Source organism: Dipteris shenzhenensis, chromosome 27 (assembly GCF_047967505.1).
Source record: "Dipteris shenzhenensis isolate YYH24624 ecotype China chromosome 27, Dip_SZ_1.0, whole genome shotgun sequence".
Taxonomy (NCBI): Eukaryota; Viridiplantae; Streptophyta; class Polypodiopsida; order Gleicheniales; family Dipteridaceae; genus Dipteris; species Dipteris shenzhenensis.
In genome coordinates, this window is record NC_141622.1 from 19726782 (window position 1) to 19746209 (window position 19428).

Consider the following 19428-nt stretch of genomic DNA (forward strand, 5'->3'; position numbering starts at 1 on the left):
CATTTGTGGAAGCTCTTGGCTCTAAAAATATGAATTTTTTGTTCATGTCCTAAGTCCCCTTTACTATCTTGAGCTCACCATTGTTGTGCCTCAAGGCCCTGAGACCATGACTTTAGAATGAGACAATAACCTTTCCTCTTAGCCTTTACTATCACATACCCAAGCTAAAAGATCTTTATGCAAATGTGTTGTTATGGTCTCAATAAGATTGAGGCTAGTATTTCAAATATGTTTGGACATCAATAAGTTTTTTGGTCTGAGGAGAGCATGGTTTTATGAGCTTTAGAATTCATCTTTGCAACTATATTGCTTTTGACATTTTTTGCTATGGTTTGGAAATAATTAATGGGGAGTCACAACAAACATTATTAAAATTCGGCTATTTGTCGAGCTGGAGAGCTAAAGAGTGAACAAGAGTAGATTGTATTTAGGATGAATGTATAGCTAGCTACTACCTTTATATTTATAGGGTTGAAAACTCATAGAGAAAAAACTCACAAAAGAGCCATGGCCCTAAATCATTTCTTCTAGTTTACTAACACTAATGTGTGAACCATCTTAGCAACTTGAATTATAGTTTGAAAAGTCTCTTATTTTTTTCCATTGAAGCTTAAATAAGTTTTCTTTAAATAATGCTTGACAATCACTCTAATTTATTTTTTACTAATGTCGGTGTTACTTTCCTTCTATTGTTATCTTGAAAAATCTCATGCACACTATTTTTATGGTAGTGTTATATGTAATGTTTGGTAAATAGAATGATGGATTTTAAAAGTTAATTTTGTGGTTTCATGCTTTTTTGTTCAAAAAAGGTGATTCTAAACTTGAAAGGAGGCCTCATAACGTTTTCAAAATATTGCAGCTTCCATGATTAAGATAAGGATGTCTTAGCATACACAATGAATAACAAGTTACACTTTTTAAAAGGAAAATTAGGTGATCTCAAATAACAATTTAATGGACTTTATATTAAATAACAAATTTTTAAATATTATTAATGGGGTTTTTCACACTTTGAAGTACCAAATTCCTACACTAGACTTGAACATTTACTTATAACTTCTATTAAGTTTGTATTCAATATCAAAAGAATGGAGCTAAATTTTTTTTGGAGTTCTATGTGTCATAAAAATCAAGGCTTAGAAGGAAGAGATCAAATTCAACACACATAGTTCCACTTTATGTTGAAGCCACATGGTAGCTAGAGATTAGGAGAGTATGTCGCATAATGTGTCAAATCATAATGCAACCAAAAGGTATTGGAGATCTCTGATGTTGCCTTGTATGGTTGTAAGCTTCGCAATTGGACAAAGAGCTAGATGGAGACCATGTGATAATCCTTAAATAAAAGAATGGACATAGTTGTCACGTAATAGAATTTTGAATTGACTTACATCCTCTTTAAATAAGGAGCCCACAAATTATCAATTGTAAAACTAAGAGTTGACTTTACATTTTCTTCATTTTCCATAGAAGATTTTTTCTTTGAGCATGTGAGAGCTTCAAGTGGGATTGCTTGGAGTATCCAGTTTAACACATCAATGCCATTACCCCCGCCCCCCTTCCCTCCCTCTACTAGGGGCCATTTGTAGGGCAGTGCTTTGGTAACGCAGCAAGGATAATATAGGTGTATTGTAAATGTTTGCATGTTCAACATGTGCCAAATTTAATACTTTAGTATTGATGTTGTGTGTGGGTCTGATTATGCAATTGGACATCCTTCCCAAAATTTCACATCCTATCCAAACTTGCAAAATTGTCACATCTTGGCTAATTGCTTGTATGGAGATGAGCAAGGTTAACGAATGGAGAGAGGCAAGCTTAGATGTTCACGCTTCTTGAGCGGTGTCACTTCGGTAAAATGTGTTTTGGTTAATTGTCAACATGTTTGGTTGATAAAATGGAAATGACCTAGCTAGATCAATAAAATTTAGAGAGGCATGCTTGGTGCACTCTTCTTTCTTGAGTGGTTTCACGTCACTCCAACTACTTCATATTTGATAATTGTCAACTTGTTTAGGTCAATGAGAGGGATAAGGTGTATTTTGGAATGGTCAAAGTAATGATGTTATTTGTGTCTAGAAATTCTTAAAATAAGTTTTTTTGTTTGGTCAAAGATGTGCATGGGCAGATCCACTTTTAAGTAAGATTGGTCTTGAGAAACAAGTGATTTTACAAATTTACATACTGCCACTGGGAATTGCCTTCAATGAGTATGGGCATGATAGCCTATGCATGTGGTAAGAAGGCCATTATGATGCGTCCGAGTTGCCCTTAGGTCTACTCATGTGTACCCTCCTACATGGGTGAAATATGCTTAAGAAGGCCATTATAATGGTCCCACATGCAACTAGTGGGGAGCTGATAGTTAAGACCTTATAATGGTCCCACATGCAACTAGTGGGGAGCTAATAGTTAAGACGTTAAATGAGTAGTTGATTGTCTCGTAAGTAGATATTCATAAGGAACTAAGATTAGTTCAAGACAATGTTGTTCAATCAGAACATTGCTTTAAACAAACTCGAACATTACTTAAAGGTATGCCCAGGTCCACTTCATAGAATGTGCAAGAAGAATGTTCAATCAAGTGTAAAGGTTGATGAAAAGTTACAATGATGATGGCTTGTTGGTTTGCCTTTCAATGGTTAGGTAAAATTCTTCCCTTTAACGCATATCGACCTACATTGCAACAAAGAGCTTAACAAAGCACCTTTCTTCATGAGGCCAGAATTTAAATTTAAACCACATGAAGACATTATTGAATGGATGCATCATTGACCATGAGCATCTTTTGTATCCATCACATAGTTTCTAGCAACCATTATGATTCTAGTACAAGTCCCCTTCCTCTCTCTGGCAGCCACCACTAAGTCCACAATCACAGCACCCACTAACAACACTCCTTTGTATATGGTCTCTTGTTTGTCTCCTTGTGCATCCACTACAGGTGCGGGTCCCCTCCCCTATCATCACTCAGATTTTTGCTCTTCAACTCTCTCATGGGGGGCATGACGCATGCAGTTCACTTCAACACACTATGCATGAAACCACTCACCTCTCTCCTCTCGTAAGAGTTCTATTCTCCACCCTTTTATCATATCTACATCGACCCCTCCAACACCTCGATTTGTCGAATTCCGATACCACATAAGTAATCCGATTTTCGGATTTTCACAAATGATCGGAGTAATGGATGGCATCATGCTGTCTGATGGAAAGTGTGTTAAACGAAAAGCTGCCACTATCCATGTCTTTAGACTTTATGCTTTGCAGTGGATAGGCACAGAGAGGCAAGGAGTAATTGAGTAAAGAGGCCGTGATTAAGGAGTGATTAATCAACACAGAAGGAAGGAAGGTTAAACGAGGGTATTTACACGTGGCGAAGTGGTATTGGCCATGGGTTCCGGGAAAACCGGCATGAAATAGGGGGTCAACTGCCAAGCGCATTAGATCACATGGAGTTGTGCTGTTGTATAGTCCGATTGTTTGGCCGCCCTTGAATCATGCAGCAAATTTCGCAGCTGACAGCAATCCACATACTACATTTAGCCGACGAAATTCCGAGTTTTTGCGAGTTCCTTTCCTCACTTCTCACGGCTTTTAATGCTGCCACCATGCCGCCACCCTTCAAATTCGCGAAAGTTTTACTCGAAATTCTGTTGTGTGGGCTGAATTCAGCTTTGAGTTGCGGGCAAATGCTGCATGAATTTGTTCTAAATTTCAGCATAAAATTTCTTTGTCACGGCAGGATGCAGCAGAATCGCCGTCCATTGCCTTCAACGAGGTGAATGTATCTTCAAGGATTGCTTTGCCAGCGCGATATCAAATCCCCCAGATTGGCCCGGTGGACAGCGCGGAATCGATTGGGCAGTTGTATGAAGGACAAATGTTCACATAGTTTGCGAGACATAACTGCGCTGCAGTGTCTGCACACCCACTAGATTCCACCGTTTCAACGAAAAGTGTGGGGACTTTTCTCTTACGTGTACGCCTTCTTTTAGCTAGCGAATGGCGCTGCATTGCCTACACAGCTGGCACGCTGAGCTACCACCAGAGGTGCAATGGATATTGGTCACCATTCGCACAGCAATTGCCACGAGTTTGGTTGCTAAATTTTGAGACGGAATTTTATTTTGACTATTTCTACATCAAAATAGCAAGGAAGACAAGACAGTGAGATATCCCGTTGGTTTGCGCGCGATGGAGAATTGCAAGCGGTCGCAATCGCGGGCTAGTTTGTAGAGTGGTTGACTGTGCAAGTACTAGGGAAAGCGAGGGAGTGGAAGGTCGATTTCGGGCAGGGGGTGAGGGAGATGAGGTGGGCACTGGGATAGCTGATGCGAGAATATGGGTCACGGGAGGAGCCCGGCTATGCAAGCCATAGAGCGACGAGCTGAGTTCATCGATGGGAGTGTCAGGACTCAGAGGTAACATGGCCGACACAGCTGAAATCCTTTCTTTTCCGAGGGGCGTTGTAACGCCATCGGTTGTGGAGCAAGAGTAGTATCAGGACATACTGGTCGAGGCGGACGCAAGGTAGGAGAGAGAGAAGAGAGAAAGAGGAAAAGCTTGCGGCGTCACGAGAGTCGAGGGTCTCTCTGCTTTAGCGCTGGGCGCGTCACGGAGGTGGCGGGCAGGAGGGGGACGCAGCGTGGGTGGAACAGTGGAAGGGCGGGGGCAAGGGAGGGGAAACGGGAGGTTAGCGATGGCGGCGATGGCGGCTGCTGCTGCGCGTTGAATGGGTAAGTGCCAAGGGGGCGAGGTTGAGGGTCAAAGAGGCGAACTGGATCTTCTGCCGACTGAGCAGTGGGGGAAGAGGAAGGGAGACAAAGAGGGGGGGGGGGGGGGAAGAGATGGGAGGCGACATAGCTAGAAACTGTGTGTAGAGAGAGGCTTTTCGTGAAGGCCGAATAGGTAGTGTGAGTGAGAGAGACAGAGAAAGAGAGAGAGAGAGAGAGAGAGAGAGAGACAGAGAGAGAGAGCTTTGTCTGAAAGAGCCATAGCTGCGAGAGCGAGGGCAAGCAGAGAGAGCTTTGCCTGAGAGCGCCATAGCTGAGAGAGAGCGCGAGAGACAGAGACACAGAGAGAGCGAGCTGAGAGAGAGAGAGAGAGAGAGAGAGAGAGAGAGGTTCGACAGAGAGATCGAGAGCGAGACGCCATAGCTGAGCTTCGAAGCTCCGCCATAGCCATGGGTAGTAAATGGAGGAAGATCAAGATGGTGCTCGGCATGCGAGTTTGCGCAATCGCTCCCCCAGACCCTTCCGATCTTGCAGCTCCTCTCCCTCTTCCTTCACCATCACCCATCACCGATCCCGACTCTCTCCTCTCCACCCGCTCCGCTCCCACCACCCCCAATCGTTCCGCCCCTTCCACCGTCAACGCCGGTCGCCATAGCCTTCGTCTCTCTCGGGTATTTTTTTTCTTCCCTCTCATCTTTGCACTCCCGAATCTAGATTTGCAAATGCGTTTGGTCTTCTTTCGAGATATGCCTCGCTGCGAGATTCATCTTTCCTAGGAGAACTTTCGGTTGTTGGATCATTAATTGCAAGCAGAACTCTGCGTCTGTGATGTATTTTATGAAGAACGAGATGAGCTTTGCATCGTTGAATTACCCATACCAGGGACATTCTGCATCTTTTGTATCAACAATTTTGGTTGTTGGATCATTGATAGCAAGTTGAACTCTGCGTCTATGATGTATTTATGAAGAACGAGATGAGCTTCGCATCGTTGAATTACCCATAGCAGGGACATTCTTTATCTTTCCTATCAAGAATTTTCGTTGTTGGATCATTGATAGCAAGCAGAACTTTGCGTCTATGATGTATTTATGAAGAACGCGATAAACTTTGCATCGTTGAATTACCCCACAGCACGGACATTCTGCATCTTTCCTATCAAGAATTTTCGTTGTTTGATCATTGATAGCAAGCAGAACTTTGCGTCTATGATGTATTTATGAAGAACGCGATAAACTTTGCATCGTTGAATTACCCCACATTACGGAGGGACGGCTTACTTACAGGAATTTAGATATTGTTTTGTGATTATCTTAACCTGATTTTCAGATTCCTATGGTTATGTGTTTTGTGTAACCTTACTTTCAATCTCCTAGGTTTAGAGGTGTTTTGTGATTTTGACTCACTACCGTGGCTCATGCTCTACGATGTCTATAGTGATCTATGGTAATGTTGGACATTCCTCATGGCTGGTGGATGGTAGGGTGAAAAGGGATATCTGTCAGCATCAATATAGTTTGTCCATGATGCTACAAGCTAGAGGCACACTTTGTTGTATTGTGATCTTTTGTATCTGACAGAATTTATTGTATACATTTCTTGCTGTGACCTTAGTAGTGATCTGTAGTGGAGGATGCGGCTGTGCTAGTAGCCGATGGATCTGCATTTGGAGATTGCATGGTTCTGGTTGCATGCTACTTCCCACTGATTTACATGTTTCAACACGATTGTAGTCTGTATCTCTGAGATGACATTCCTGTGCATATGCGTTGTAGTGTATATTTCCAGTGAGTCATTGTGGTGCTCAGCAGGCAGGGTGCTAACCCTTCTGTTGAAAAGCTGAATCCTTCAAGCTTTTTCTGCATTCTGAAAATGTTTTCTGGTGATTTATTGGGAGCGCAAAAAGGCTCATTAGCATACACCTAGAAGGCCCTACTTCAGGAATACATTCAACTTGCCGTATCTGTATTTTGAGGATGATTCTTCTTGCTGTGCTTGTGATTATTTCGCTTTCCCCGTTTTTTACAATGTTCATCTGAATGTGCTTTGTTGCTAACTTCTTTCCCAAGTTGCTGAGTGAAATTATGAAGTATTGTGAAGTTTCCTATTTTGCAAGATATTAAGTTGTCTCCAATGCCTCTTCTATTTTGCAGAGTACATGCTCTATTTGTCTGGAAACGATGAAACCAGGCCATGGCCATGCTCTTTTCACAGCAGAATGCTCTCACACTTTTCACTTCTCTTGCATTGCCTCTAATGTGAGGTATGGGAATCTCGTCTGTCCTGTGTGTCGGGCAAAATGGAGGGAAGTACCATGGCAGGCTCCAGTGGATGGGTACAAATGTGAAAGGGGAAGGGGTGGATCTCATACCAGAAGAGCTCCTTCACCTGGTTCGCATTCGTTGACACAGGTTGGTGGGAGGTCAGATAGATCACAGGCCTCAGAGGAGGAATACAGGAGGCTTGACCCTTTACTTCATATTTTTGATGAGAACATCTCTCGGGGCCAGTGGCAACAAAGCAATCTAGTAGAGCCGAATATTTACAATGATGATGAGCCTCCGATGCAGGTGAGCAGAGGTGCTAGTAATATTCAACAGAGCTGTGAGGAAGAAGGTCCAAGCAACGTGACAGGAGAAGCAACACTGGGTGGAGGCACAAACGGCCGAAAAGTAGATATGAAATTATTTCCGGAGTTTGCTGCTGTGCCAGCAACTGAATCCCGGGATAATTTCTCAGTGTTAGTACACCTTAAGGCCCCTCCAGCCAGCACAGTTGGCTATGGGAATAGAGGAATGGAGGGTGATGACAATTCTGTAAATCTCCTTGATCCTAGTTGCCGTGCACCACTTGACCTTGTAACAGTGCTTGATATCAGTGGGAGCATGGCAGGGACAAAGTTGGCGCTTCTCAAACAGGCTATGGGTTTTGTTATACGCAATCTTAGCCCAGCTGACCGCTTGTCTGTGGTCGTGTTCTCTTCCACTGCAAGACGCATTTTCCCTTTACGGAGAATGGAAGAGGAGGGAAGGCAGCAGTCGTTACGAGCCATTGAAGCATTGATTTCTACTGGTGGGACAAACATAGCTGAGGGACTAAGGAAGGGGGCTAAAGTGTTGGAAGACCGTAGGGAACGGAATCCTGTTTCTTCCATAATGCTTCTTTCAGATGGACAAGATACATACACTATGAGCTCTCGAAGGCAGCTTCCCTTTTTTCTTAATCGAGGAATGACAGATTCTCGAAGATTGGTTCCAGTCTCTATTAGACATAGTGCACGTCATGGTCATGTACAGATTCCTGTACATACTTTTGGGTTTGGGGTGGACCATGATGCAATGACTATGCACACAATTTCTGAAGTCTCTGGAGGTACATTCTCTTTTATTCAGACAGAGAGGGTGATGCAGGATGCCTTTGCACAATGTATTGGTGGCTTGCTGAGTGTGGTGATTCAGGATGTGCAGCTGATGATTTCGTGCTCTGCACCTGGTGTGCTTATCAATAGTATTCATGCGGGCAGCTATGATTGTAGCATACTGGATAATGCAAAGCATGGCATCATCAAGCTTGGAGATTTGTATGCTGAAGAGGAAAGAGATATCTTGGTGGATGTAAAGCTTCCTTCTCATTCTGAAGCCCAGACTGGCACATCCTTGTCACTACTACAGGCTGGTTGCATCTTCAAAGACCCTGTGACGCAGGAGATTAACCAAAACCATGCAGATGAATTGTTTCTCACACGGCCAGTGACTGTGGAGGAAGGGAAGCAAGTGTTAAGCCTTGAGGTGGATCGACAACGCAACAGGCTACGTACAGCAGAAGCAATAGCAGAAGCGAGATCCTTGGCAGACCAAGGTGATATTCCAGCTGCACAGTGCAATTTACAGAATGCTAAAACTGCCTTAGAGAATTCCCCTTCTGCCCTGGCTGGAGATCAGTTGTGCAGTGTTCTGGAAGCTGAGCTAAGTGAGATTCAAGTGAGGATGGCAAATCGGCAGTTGTACGAGCGATCAGGAAGAGCTTACCTTCTTTCTGCACAAAGCTCGCATCTAAGGCAGAGAGCTACAACTAGAGGAGAATCCCTCGACACCTTTAGCCAGGATTATCAGACACCATCGATGGTAGACATGATCCTGCAATCTCAAACATTGTCATCATCAAACTTGTCCCCTCCTGGGGTTTTCCCTTCTGGTGCTTCAAGGCCAAGCCGGGGGAACAATGCACGTGTGTCCAGCTCCCCTTCCAGTCCCATGTTATCACGAAGGCCCTCTGCAAAAGTAAGAAGCTGTGAAAGAAGAGGTTAACGTCAGATCTTAAAGGCTTTGGATTGAGAAACCAAATCTCCTTTATAATTGGTTTGCCATTCATTTGCACCCATTTTTCTTATATAGTAATTTGCTTCTCTGGGGCTGAACCTAGCTACTTTATATGTGCAAAGATACTCATCAGGCTGTCAATAGAATGTTCAAGATTCGTTTTCAACATCAATAAGGCTTACATGCCAAAGCAACCTGTTGCTTTGCCCAAACTGTGGCAGCTCAGGATTCTCTGTAATGCATATCCATTTCCGTCTCTTTCTACAGGATCTCTCTCTCTCTCTCTCTCTCTGCCTCCCCCCCCCGTGCCAGCTGTTCTCCTCTGCCCAAACTGTGGCAGCTCAGGATTCTTTTAATCGACATAGTTTAGGATTCTCTGTAATCTATGTTTATTCTCTCTCTTTCAACAGGGTCAGGATCTCTCTCTCTCCCCCCCCTCCCCCACCTTTTACATTTGCATTTGTGTGTGCGTGTGTGTGTGTGTGTGTGTGAGAGAGAGAGAGAGAGAGAGAGAGAACTTGGCCACCCTTGGATAAGTTCTTTGGTATTTCGCATAGGGTAACTCCAGCCTGAGGGAATAGGGGTTCAGGATATCTTAGGCATGGGTTCCATTTCCCTTTGAGGCTTGTCCAAGCGCACAGATCTGGACGCCAACATGACTTCTGGGGACTTTGGAAAATGATTGGAGTTTGACCTACATATGCCAGTCTCTTGAATGGAGCATATGTTACCCTTTATAACATAAGGGCAGATGATACACATAGAGAGAGAGAGAGGGGGGGGGGGTGTTTTCAACCACGTTTATTATGTCGGGCATTGTGACGGAATAGTAAAATGGACTTGTAGCTGCAGCAATTCGATCAACTTGGCCAATAAAGATTGAAATATTCTTCCAGAATAGCTCTAAAAAGGGTAAGGCAAGCTGGAACAGGATTGTTTCAGGAAGGAATGGGAAGGGGAGCTTACAAGACATCTCAACATGGAAATAATAAACATAGCTTCTTGATCTGGAGAATTAATAATCAGGTCTGCTTTGGTATATGCGGTTAAAAGTCAGGAGAGGACTATTAAATCTAGGTTCCTGCAACTACTAGGAATGTGAATGAAAACGCTTCTATCTCATGAGAACACAACCCTGCTATTTTAATTTTAAATAACATTCCTGATTTTACTGACTACTAGTTGATTACGTTCCATGTTCACTATGCTTGCAATACACGAGTTTGCAAATGTAAACACAAAATATACCAATCTGAATTGAGCCTAGTACATAGGTGGTTCTCTCAAGTGGTGTAACACGTGTGAACGTTTTTGAGACTTTTTGTGAATACAAGCATTCTTGGATAACCGTTCTTGGCTCCCTTGGAAAGCTAGGATTTGGGGGTTGATAGCACGAGTGAGGGGCGGGATTGAGCTACGGGCCATGGGTAGTCACTGCACTGCACACGCACTGAGGAGCCCTGCGGAAGGGCAAACTTCGGGAAGGCATGACCTTCGCGTCCAGACTCTGATTGGTGCGATCTTGAACTGTTGTGACGGGCACGTCGAGCTCTCCAAGGCTGGGGAATGGATGGGGAGTCTCCAGGTGGCAGTTTTTAAGCTTGCGGGGGGTATTGACTGAGACGTCAAGACTTCCCACAGCTAAGGGAAGGGTGCGGTACTTCACTTGGTATCTGAGACTTACACTAAGGCGGAACCGGGACTCAGAGGATAATTTGTAAGCTTGAGGATTTGAGATTGGACAGGATGCAGCACCAGAAACTAGGAGGGTAAAGAGACAATCAAGCCCGAGAGGAAAAGAAGAGCCAAAGGAAAGGAGAAATTGGAGACGCTAGACAAGGGTCGAGAAAAGAAGGTAGACGTTGAGAAAAGAAGGTTTCCTTCATCTACGTTCCCATTTCTATTTACGGATCCGACTTCAAGGTTAAGATAAATATTAAGCATTTGTTTCCTTCCTCTAGTTTTTCCATTTCTCTTATTACCATAGGAACTAGATTGCTTGGCCAGCTGGGCTCTTGATGAATACTTCTCTCTTTTGCTATCTTGTTGAGGTTCACATGAGTCACGTTGTCAGAAATGATGCAGAAGATTGATGTTCAATTGCATGCAACCTTTTGTAGAGATTTCGTTATCATCCAGTCCTGCTTGCACTTGATGTTGTTCATGTCGACAGTAAAACGTAGTTTTTCTTTTTTTTGGAGGAAGACAAATTCCTATTCTTTGCACTGTAAGCAAATCTATTGTCATTCCACTTCGAGCGAACGACGGGGAGATGTATTTCAAAAATGTATAAATAATAAATCAAAACCCAATTGAGACAGAAGCATGCAACTGTGACAGGAATAATCCAAACCCAAAGCTGCATTGCATGTACGACAAAAGTTCCAGCACCATTTGCAACTTCATTGGATCCCTTTTTTCGAAGGCACAAATGTTTATTTTTTGGGTCAAATTATGTTCCTACGCTTTAGAAAATAGTACTTCCGCGCTCTAGCCGGATGGCCCTCGAGTGTGTTGTAACCTAATGGACCTACTGTGTTGTGGCTCCTTATGTAGTACTGCTCTAAAGTTCATGCTTTGTCTACAGTGTCTGTTGTTTTCAAAACTTTGATTTCGAAATTTTCTTTGAAGGGCTTGTAACGCTGCAAGTCCTCTTTCATTTTCGCCGGTGGTTTTTTATTGTGCTGTTTGATCCTGCGCGGCAGGTCCGTCGTGCTCCCTATGTATTTTCTGTTGTTGGGCTTGCACGTGATGCAGTAGACGACGAGGTTCGCACGATTCCCTTGCGCGGGCGCTTCAGTGGAGGCTCCTCCTTCATCTCGAGGCTCGCGTCTTTCAATGTCGTACCTGCGTAAACATTGACAATTACGTTAGTCATCGAGGTTTTCGGTCTTTTTTTTTTCGTTTGAGGTCCATAATAGAATGCATTTATTTACTTGCCCTGGTTTTTCTCTGTTGGCGTGAAAGGATCGTTTCCAATACCGAAGCGCTCCTCGTATAAGTCCCTGTCGAAAATATACGTAAGCTTCTCCATTGTCATCACCGGGTGCGTCGCGTGGTGCGTCCCTCCAAATTGTTCCATGAATTATTCGAGTATAGCCGTTCCTTGATCACGCGTCATGTCCCTCAGCAACTCCAAGGATACGTTGTACCCGTAATGCAGCAGCTCGCACGCATACGCTGTGATCCCTTTCGTCTTCGTGTCTAGTAGCTCAATGTCAAGCTCGACAAGGATCTCTTTGAGGAGTCCTGCAGGAGAAGTGCAATCCATGATGAGTTTGTTGTTCTTGCAACTCGTTAATTCTTTTTCTCAATTGTTGCGGTTTTTTTTTAATTTTCGGAAGCATTACGTACCATTTGCGAATCTCAAGCCTCTCGGCTCTCTTTTAGCTGGCAAACGCCTATTGCAGTTGTCAATGAAGTCGCATAGTTTCGCATACGTGTTGAAGCCGTTGATGTAAGCTCCCGGACGTTCTCATGCATTGTTTGCTAGCCGAAATTGCTTTGTGGTTAGGAAGAACCTCCTCTTTGCTGGTGGAGGTTTTGTTGCCTTCGCGTTGCTTTTGTATAGCTCAAATAGCTGCTTGCAGGCACGACTTATTACACTGTCTTTTCAAATGAGCCGTCTTTTTAAATCTTCAAGAAAAAAAGATTCTTTTATGCTGGTGGAATTTACCTTGTCTGCGTCCATGTCTTATGCTGCAATGTCCCGAGCTTTCTAATTCTCTGCACCTGTTCTCGAAAACAGACAAGATATTAAAACCATTTTCCTTGCATGCATGTTTGACGTAACATATTCATGACTTGTCTCTGCCTTTTTCAATCTCTGGTAGTGAATACCTTTATGCACGTGGTTGTGTTGTCGGCTGTGAGAACTCTCGTGGAATTGGTCTGAATATGTCTGGATGTGGGCAATGTAGTATGCACAACCTCGTTCTCTCAGTCACTCTGGACAACATCACGTATGCTAGGCCAGGGGCAAACACTCCTCTTCGATCGAGTGTGCCACGAGCAATCGCATTTGCAGTCGTGGTAACTGAAATGGATATATATATGATGCTTAGCAGTTGCGTGTGGAGGTGGTTTGTTTTAAGCAACTGCCGAGAGTACTGTGGCATCAACCGCACAATGTATCTGCTCCGCTGGGCATCTCGTGTGCAGCTTTGGCATTTCCAGTAAGTCACTTGCATGGCCATATTCTCGCAGGCATCCAAAAGTATCATGTTTCCGAGTGCGGCGCTGTGGCTCGAGATGCCTGTGCCTTGCGAAGAAACGATCCTTTGGTTTGCAGACAGTAGCGTGGTTATGCCATAGACACTGTAGATTTGAAGGCTAGAGAAAATAGCCACGCAATTACTAACCCATTGCTTGTGTCTATCTGCGATGGTCAACCACGATGACGTAGCTGGCCTCGAGGACATCTTTGTTGATGTTATATCAAGTTGAATAGCTCGACCTCTGGCTGCTCTGAGCGTTGACGAATGGTCATGTTCGAAGGAGTTTCTGGTGGTCATTTCTACATCGTGACATGAATCGATGTCTTATGTTCGGGTTGAAACACCTACAGGGATTAATAATAAAAACCATCTGAAACTTTGCTACAATTTCACTCACGTGGTTTTGTCTAAACGCAACAGCAAAAACAAAATGGACTGAACCTCTATCTTTAGAAGGTGAAAGAATTGATAAAATAACTTGAATAAAGCAAATACATTTTGTTGTGCATACCTTTAGGAGAAGACACTCGTTTGGAGGCTGCAAACATCTCGAAAACAGAAGTGTTGCAGACATGATTAGTATGTTGGTCGAACCAAGCAAATGTAATGTTCCCTTGCGGAAACAAAATGTGCGAAGAAGTGTGCGTGCTCAAGATGAGGTGTTAAAAAAAAAAAACCATACGTAATGTATGGTGGAGAGCCGGCACATGTCTCTCCAAAAATTATATATCATAGGGGAACGTGCCATCCCCCCGTTTCGAATAGTCACCTCCAGTGTTGGAGGTGTAGCGCATTAATGCGGACCAGAGCAACAGACGGTGCAGAAACATTTCAGAATTGAAATGACCGTACATTCTACTTACGTGGAGTATCCTGTGTGACGTCCACAGCTCGACGAGAAGTCGCCTATTTCTTTGCTGGAATGTTGGAATCTGAAAAACAATCATGATTAGTCAATATGCATTCCTCATGTTCTGCATGTTTGGATATGTTGGTTAGCATATGTGCAATTTCCTAAAGATGATAAATTCAAGCACAAAAGCTATACACAATCGAACGATCAAAGATGTTCAAACCATCAAGGTAATCATCTTCACACATCTTCGAGCAGTTGTAGTTACATTTTTTGCCTTTGCAAGATTCCAAAAAATTACGACTATGGAAATATAAAAGTGCGTATAAATAACATCTTATTATATCTAAAATGATTCACTATGTCCATGATCTTATGAGTTGGCAATAGTTATCATTGACACTTTTGCAAACTTTGATCAGATCGCAACAATTATTGATGTTTGCAACTATTCATAAAGATTACAGGGATATAATCAGAGAAGGAGATACTTTAATAACATTACTATATGACAGATTGAGATCTGGGGATATCATTCAAGGTCTTCCGAAAGTTGAGCAGTTGTTGGAATCTCGTTCGATCGCTTCTGTTTCAGTGGGAATCGAAGATATTTCTAGAAAATGGAATAGGGGTGTTATACGACTAATTGGGAATCTTCGGAGTCATTTTTTGAGTGCTAGAATAAGTGTGGAACAGCGTCAATTGGTTCTGATTGACTAAATTTGAAAGATTTATGGATCTCAAGGAGTATAAATATCTGATAAACATATAGAAATTATCATTCGACAACTGACATCGAGAGTAGTAACTTCGGAAGACAGAATAACTAATGTTTTTCCACTTGGAGAGCTTATTGAATCATCACAAGCGGAGCGAATGAATCGTGTATTAAAGAAGTCGATGTTTTATGAACCCATCGTGGTGGGAATGACGAAAGCATCTCTCAATACTATTAGTTTTATATCGGAGGCGAGTTTTCAGGAGGCTACTCGAGTACCATCTAAAGTTGCTCTTAGAGGTCGAATCGACTGGTTAAAGGGATTAAAAGAAAATGTTATTCTTGGCGATCTCGTTCCCATCGGAACCGGCAGTCAACGAGCAGAACACCTAGCAAATTAAGCCTGTCTTCGAAGGTAAACGTCCGTGATCATTGCTTCGAGCTGTTGTACACTATTACAATGCTTTCACCTTCGCGAGGCTAATATATTCTAAGAAAGAGAGCAATGAATAGTCGAGTATGTATCGAAGGTATACAAACCGAGACAGGCTTTTCAATAGCGATCAATCGATACGATGAACTGAATACAGCTGGTTGACAACGAGTAGAACACTTAGCAAATTAAGCCCGAATATCCCCAAAAAAAAAAATCACTACCTACTCCAACTTAATCCATACACCTTCCATGGACCGTATCCCACCTCCACCCTTCTCAAAGCAGGGCCTGGGTGGATCCTCCACCTTGTTTTAAGAAGTGTCCCTTTACTTGTTTTAGGCCACGTTGGCCACTTTCTATTCTCGTGACTCTCTCTCTCTCTCTCCTCCCCCTTCCCAACCCCCCCTCTCTCTCTCTCTCTCTCTCTCACTCTCTTCCCAAATCAACTCGTTAGTGCTCGCGAGTACTTGTAGTAGACACTAATAAGTCTCGGGGCAGATTAACTGTCCACAGCACATATAGTCTTCCCAAAAAAATACGGATTCTCTATGGTATTCCATACCAGCACGGTTACCGTGGAGATGGGAAGCACCAAAGGTGAGCGCAAAACGTAATCAATAGAGGTGGTGGAGGTTAGAGAGGACAAGGATTTGATTCCGAAATACAATCTGAGAGAACCGACTACAGATTGGACACAATTATATCGCCAAAGCCGCACATCAACTTCATGCCAGGCCTCTGCACGCCATATTGCTGCAGCTGCTTTTGAGACAAACAAGATTGAAATTGCCAATCCTGAAGCTGTTGTTGATTTGTTCTCTCTTCCAATCGAGTGTTTCCACTCCCATCGATGATTACGTTAACTTTCAAAATGGGTTGAAATTGTCAATTTTAGTTGTACCTTTAGAAAGCGCATCGACTTCCTGTGGCTGATTTTAGATTAACTTTTAGAAGAACACTAGGAAATCCATTCGAGATGTGATGAGAGGTGATTCTTTCTCTATTTCTGCTCAGCTGGTACGATACTGGCTAACGAATTACGACAAGGAGCAAAAACTTTAGATAATTGAACAACTATTCCAATTCCGATCATATACAGCTATCTATGCATCGCGTTGATCATGTCAAAGGAGCAGCGAATGCTTGAAAGCTTATCTTCGAGACTGGAGCAAGCTCAGCTAATAATGGGGTGATCTAACGATCTAACGATCTACTAGCAACACGTGGCTGTGAAAGCTTTCAAAGCTTTTGGGCTTTCAGAATTTAAAAAATCTAAGGGTGTATATTGTGCCATGTGGAAGCACAGGATTTCAGAATTTGAAAAAACGTCCTAGTGCTGGCCAAGTAAAAAAGAAAAGGTAAAGGGGAAACGTGGGGTGCCGGGAAAACGTACCTGGGTGGTCGGAATAGACAGCCTGTTGTTGTGGGCATCGGGAAAAGTAGTATCACCACTCGTGATCTCTACTTCCCTCGCATTCTCGCCTCCCTTGCACTCCCTCCTTCCTCTCCATTTCCTCATGGTAAGCTTCCTCCTCCATCTTCCCCTTGTTGCTTTCACTTCATCCATCCATCGGTTCCATGCATCATGCCAGCTTTGTTACGCTGTTTTTCCCATCAAGAGCATGATCGTTTCCACGACACCAGCTAGCTTTGTTACGCTGGTTTTCGCGATGACGAACGCTGGTTTTTAATGATGTTTTTGGGGAGACATCCGAAAGCTACGACGATTTCACTGCCTCGCTTCCCGAAAAAGAGTGCAGATACTTCCCTCGCATTCTCGCCTCCCTTGCACTCCCTCCTTCCTCTCCATTTCCTCATGGTAAGCTTCCTCCTCTATCTTCCCCTCGTTGCTTTCACTTCATCCATCCATCGGTTCCATGCATCATGCCAGCTTTGTTACACTGTTTTTCCCATCAAGATCATGATCGTTTCCACGACACCAGCCAGCTTTGTTACGCTGGTTTTCCCGATGACGAACGCTGGTTTTTTATGATGTTTTACGATCATGGGCGCTCGTGAATATCGATTTGGAGCTGTTTCTCGATTCCGTAGCTTGGTTTTGATCCTTCATCCCCTGTTGGGTCAGGTGTTCTCTTGTTTTGTGGGCGGGCGATAGAGTCTCTGGAGTTTCATTGCCTTGCCATTCAGCTGTGCTTTGCGTGTTTCTGCTTAGGCGAACGCAAGGACGGGGATGGGCGTGGACAACGCCTGCAAGGTGGCCTTCATGGAGCTCCAAAGGAAGAAGAGCCATCGTTATATAGTTTTCAAGATTGACGAAAAGAAAAAACAGAATATAGTGGACAAGATTGGGGAGACATCCGAAAGCTACGACGATTTCACTGCCTCGCTTCTCGAAAAAGAGTGCAGATATGCCGTGTATGACTTCGACTTCGTCACAGAGGATAACTGCCAGAAGAGCAAAATCTTTTTCATTGCTTGGTATGCCCGAACCTTCCTCTCCTCCGAATAAGGTAGCAGCTGTGATCGTCTTCGCCCAATCTAAATATGTTGTCTGCATGTGTTAGGTCTCCTGATACGTCTGGAATCCGCACAAAGCTTCTATATGCGACCTTAAAGGAAAAATTCCGCAGAGAACTTGACGGAATTCACTATGAGGTGCAGGCCACCGATCCCACTGAAATTGATATCGAAGTCATAAAGGATCGCGCGAACTAGAATGCTTGGAAGAGCAACTATTCCGATTCCGATCATTCCGATCATATACAGCTATCTATGCATCGCGTTGATCATATCAAAGGAGCAGCGAAAGCTTGAAAGCTTATCTTCGAGACTGGAGCCGGGGACCTTCAAAGATGTAGGACCGCTATAGTGCTTCTGGGCGTTTAGAAAAGCTCTAATAATGCGTCAAGTTTGGAAAAGCAAGCTCAGCTAATAATGGGGTGATCTAACGATCTAACAATCTACTAGCAACACGTGGCTACGAAAGCTTTCAAAGCTTTTGGGCTTTCAGAATTTAAAAAATCTAAGGGTGTATATTGTGCCATGTGGAAGCACAGGATTTCAGAATTTGAAAAAACATCCTAGTGCTGGCCAACTAAACATATACTTGTACCTTTTTAGCACAAAGGTACTATGATCACCTTAAGGATGAGCGAGATATTTCCCATATTTTGCCCATATCTCATACTAGAGCTAAAAGAAAAATACGTAAGGGAGTCGGTCGTAGAGTGATATATGTCAGGGAAGTGAAGCTCGAACATAGTGATCATGAACGTTGACATTCAGAGTTCCTTAAGCAATTCGATGATCGATTTGCTAGTGATGATCGGCTTGAGTTACCTGTCTCTAGACCGGAAGATAATGCTAGTGAGTTGATTCCAATGTCCTCGCCTCCATGTAGAGCTCCCTATCGAATGAATAAGGTGGAGCTAGAGGAGGTAGAAAAGCAAGTTGTAGAGTTGCTAGAGAAAGATACCAAGTAGTTCGCCATTTGGGGCTCCCATCCTTTTAGTAAAAAAGAAGGATGGGACCTTTAGGATGTGTATTGATTATATAGCCCTTAACAAGTTGACAATTAAGAATAGGTTTCCTATACTTAGAGTTGACGACTTGCTAGACTCCTTGAAAGGTGCTAGGGTATTTAGCAAATTGGATTTGAAGTCATGATATCATCAAGTTAGGATGAAGGAAGAAGAAGACTGCCTTTAGGACAGAAACATGACATTATGAATTTGTAGTTATGTCCTTTGGGTTGACTAACGCACCTACTACCTTTTGTAGGCTAATGAGAAGAGTTCTTTGACTATACATAGGCAAGTTTGCTGTTTTGTTCTTTAATGATATTTTAGTTTATAGCCAAAATGAAGAACACAAGCAACATCTTGCACAAGTGATGGAACCAGCTCTTTTTGAATATAAAGAAGAATGAGTTCTTCAAGAAAGAAATAGAATATTTAGGTCATGCCATGAATGAACATGGAATTCAGGTTGATCTAGCCCAGGTGAAAGCTATAAAGGAATGGCATGTCCCACAAATGTACATGAACTAAGATCTTTCCTTGGTTTATGTAGCTGTTATAGGAGGTTCATCTTAAATTTCTCTAAGATTACATCACCACTTACAGATTTTCTTAAGAAGCAATCAATATATCATTGGGGTGATAGACAGTCGAGTGCCTTTCAGAA

The 19428-nt window shown here is 43.2% G+C and overlaps 2 protein-coding genes across 5 annotated transcripts; both read left to right on the forward strand.

Annotated features, from left to right (window-relative positions):
• The first annotated feature begins 4699 nt into the window (after positions 1 to 4699).
• On the forward strand, positions 4700 to 9332 carry LOC147883995 (E3 ubiquitin-protein ligase WAV3-like). Its single transcript, XM_087398281.1, has 2 exons — positions 4700 to 5410; positions 6893 to 9332. Exons 1-2 carry the CDS (start codon positions 5189 to 5191, stop codon positions 9044 to 9046), a joined length of 2376 nt encoding a protein of 791 aa, XP_087254407.1. The 5' UTR covers positions 4700 to 5188; the 3' UTR covers positions 9047 to 9332.
• A 7415-nt stretch (positions 9333 to 16747) lies between these two features.
• Positions 16748 to 17961, forward strand: LOC147883996 (actin-depolymerizing factor 11-like). 4 transcript variants are annotated; one of them, XM_087398341.1, is made up of 3 exons: positions 16748 to 16802; positions 17456 to 17721; positions 17808 to 17961. In XM_087398341.1, exons 1-3 carry the CDS (start codon positions 16800 to 16802, stop codon positions 17956 to 17958), a joined length of 420 nt encoding a protein of 139 aa, XP_087254467.1. In that variant the 5' UTR covers positions 16748 to 16799; the 3' UTR covers positions 17959 to 17961. The 4 variants fall into 4 exon arrangements, with proteins under 4 accessions (XP_087254467.1, XP_087254466.1, XP_087254465.1 ...); XM_087398340.1 differs by lacking the exon at positions 16748 to 16802 and adding an exon at positions 17050 to 17101; XM_087398339.1 differs by lacking the exon at positions 16748 to 16802 and adding an exon at positions 17119 to 17242.
• The last annotated feature ends 1467 nt before the right edge of the window (positions 17962 to 19428 follow it).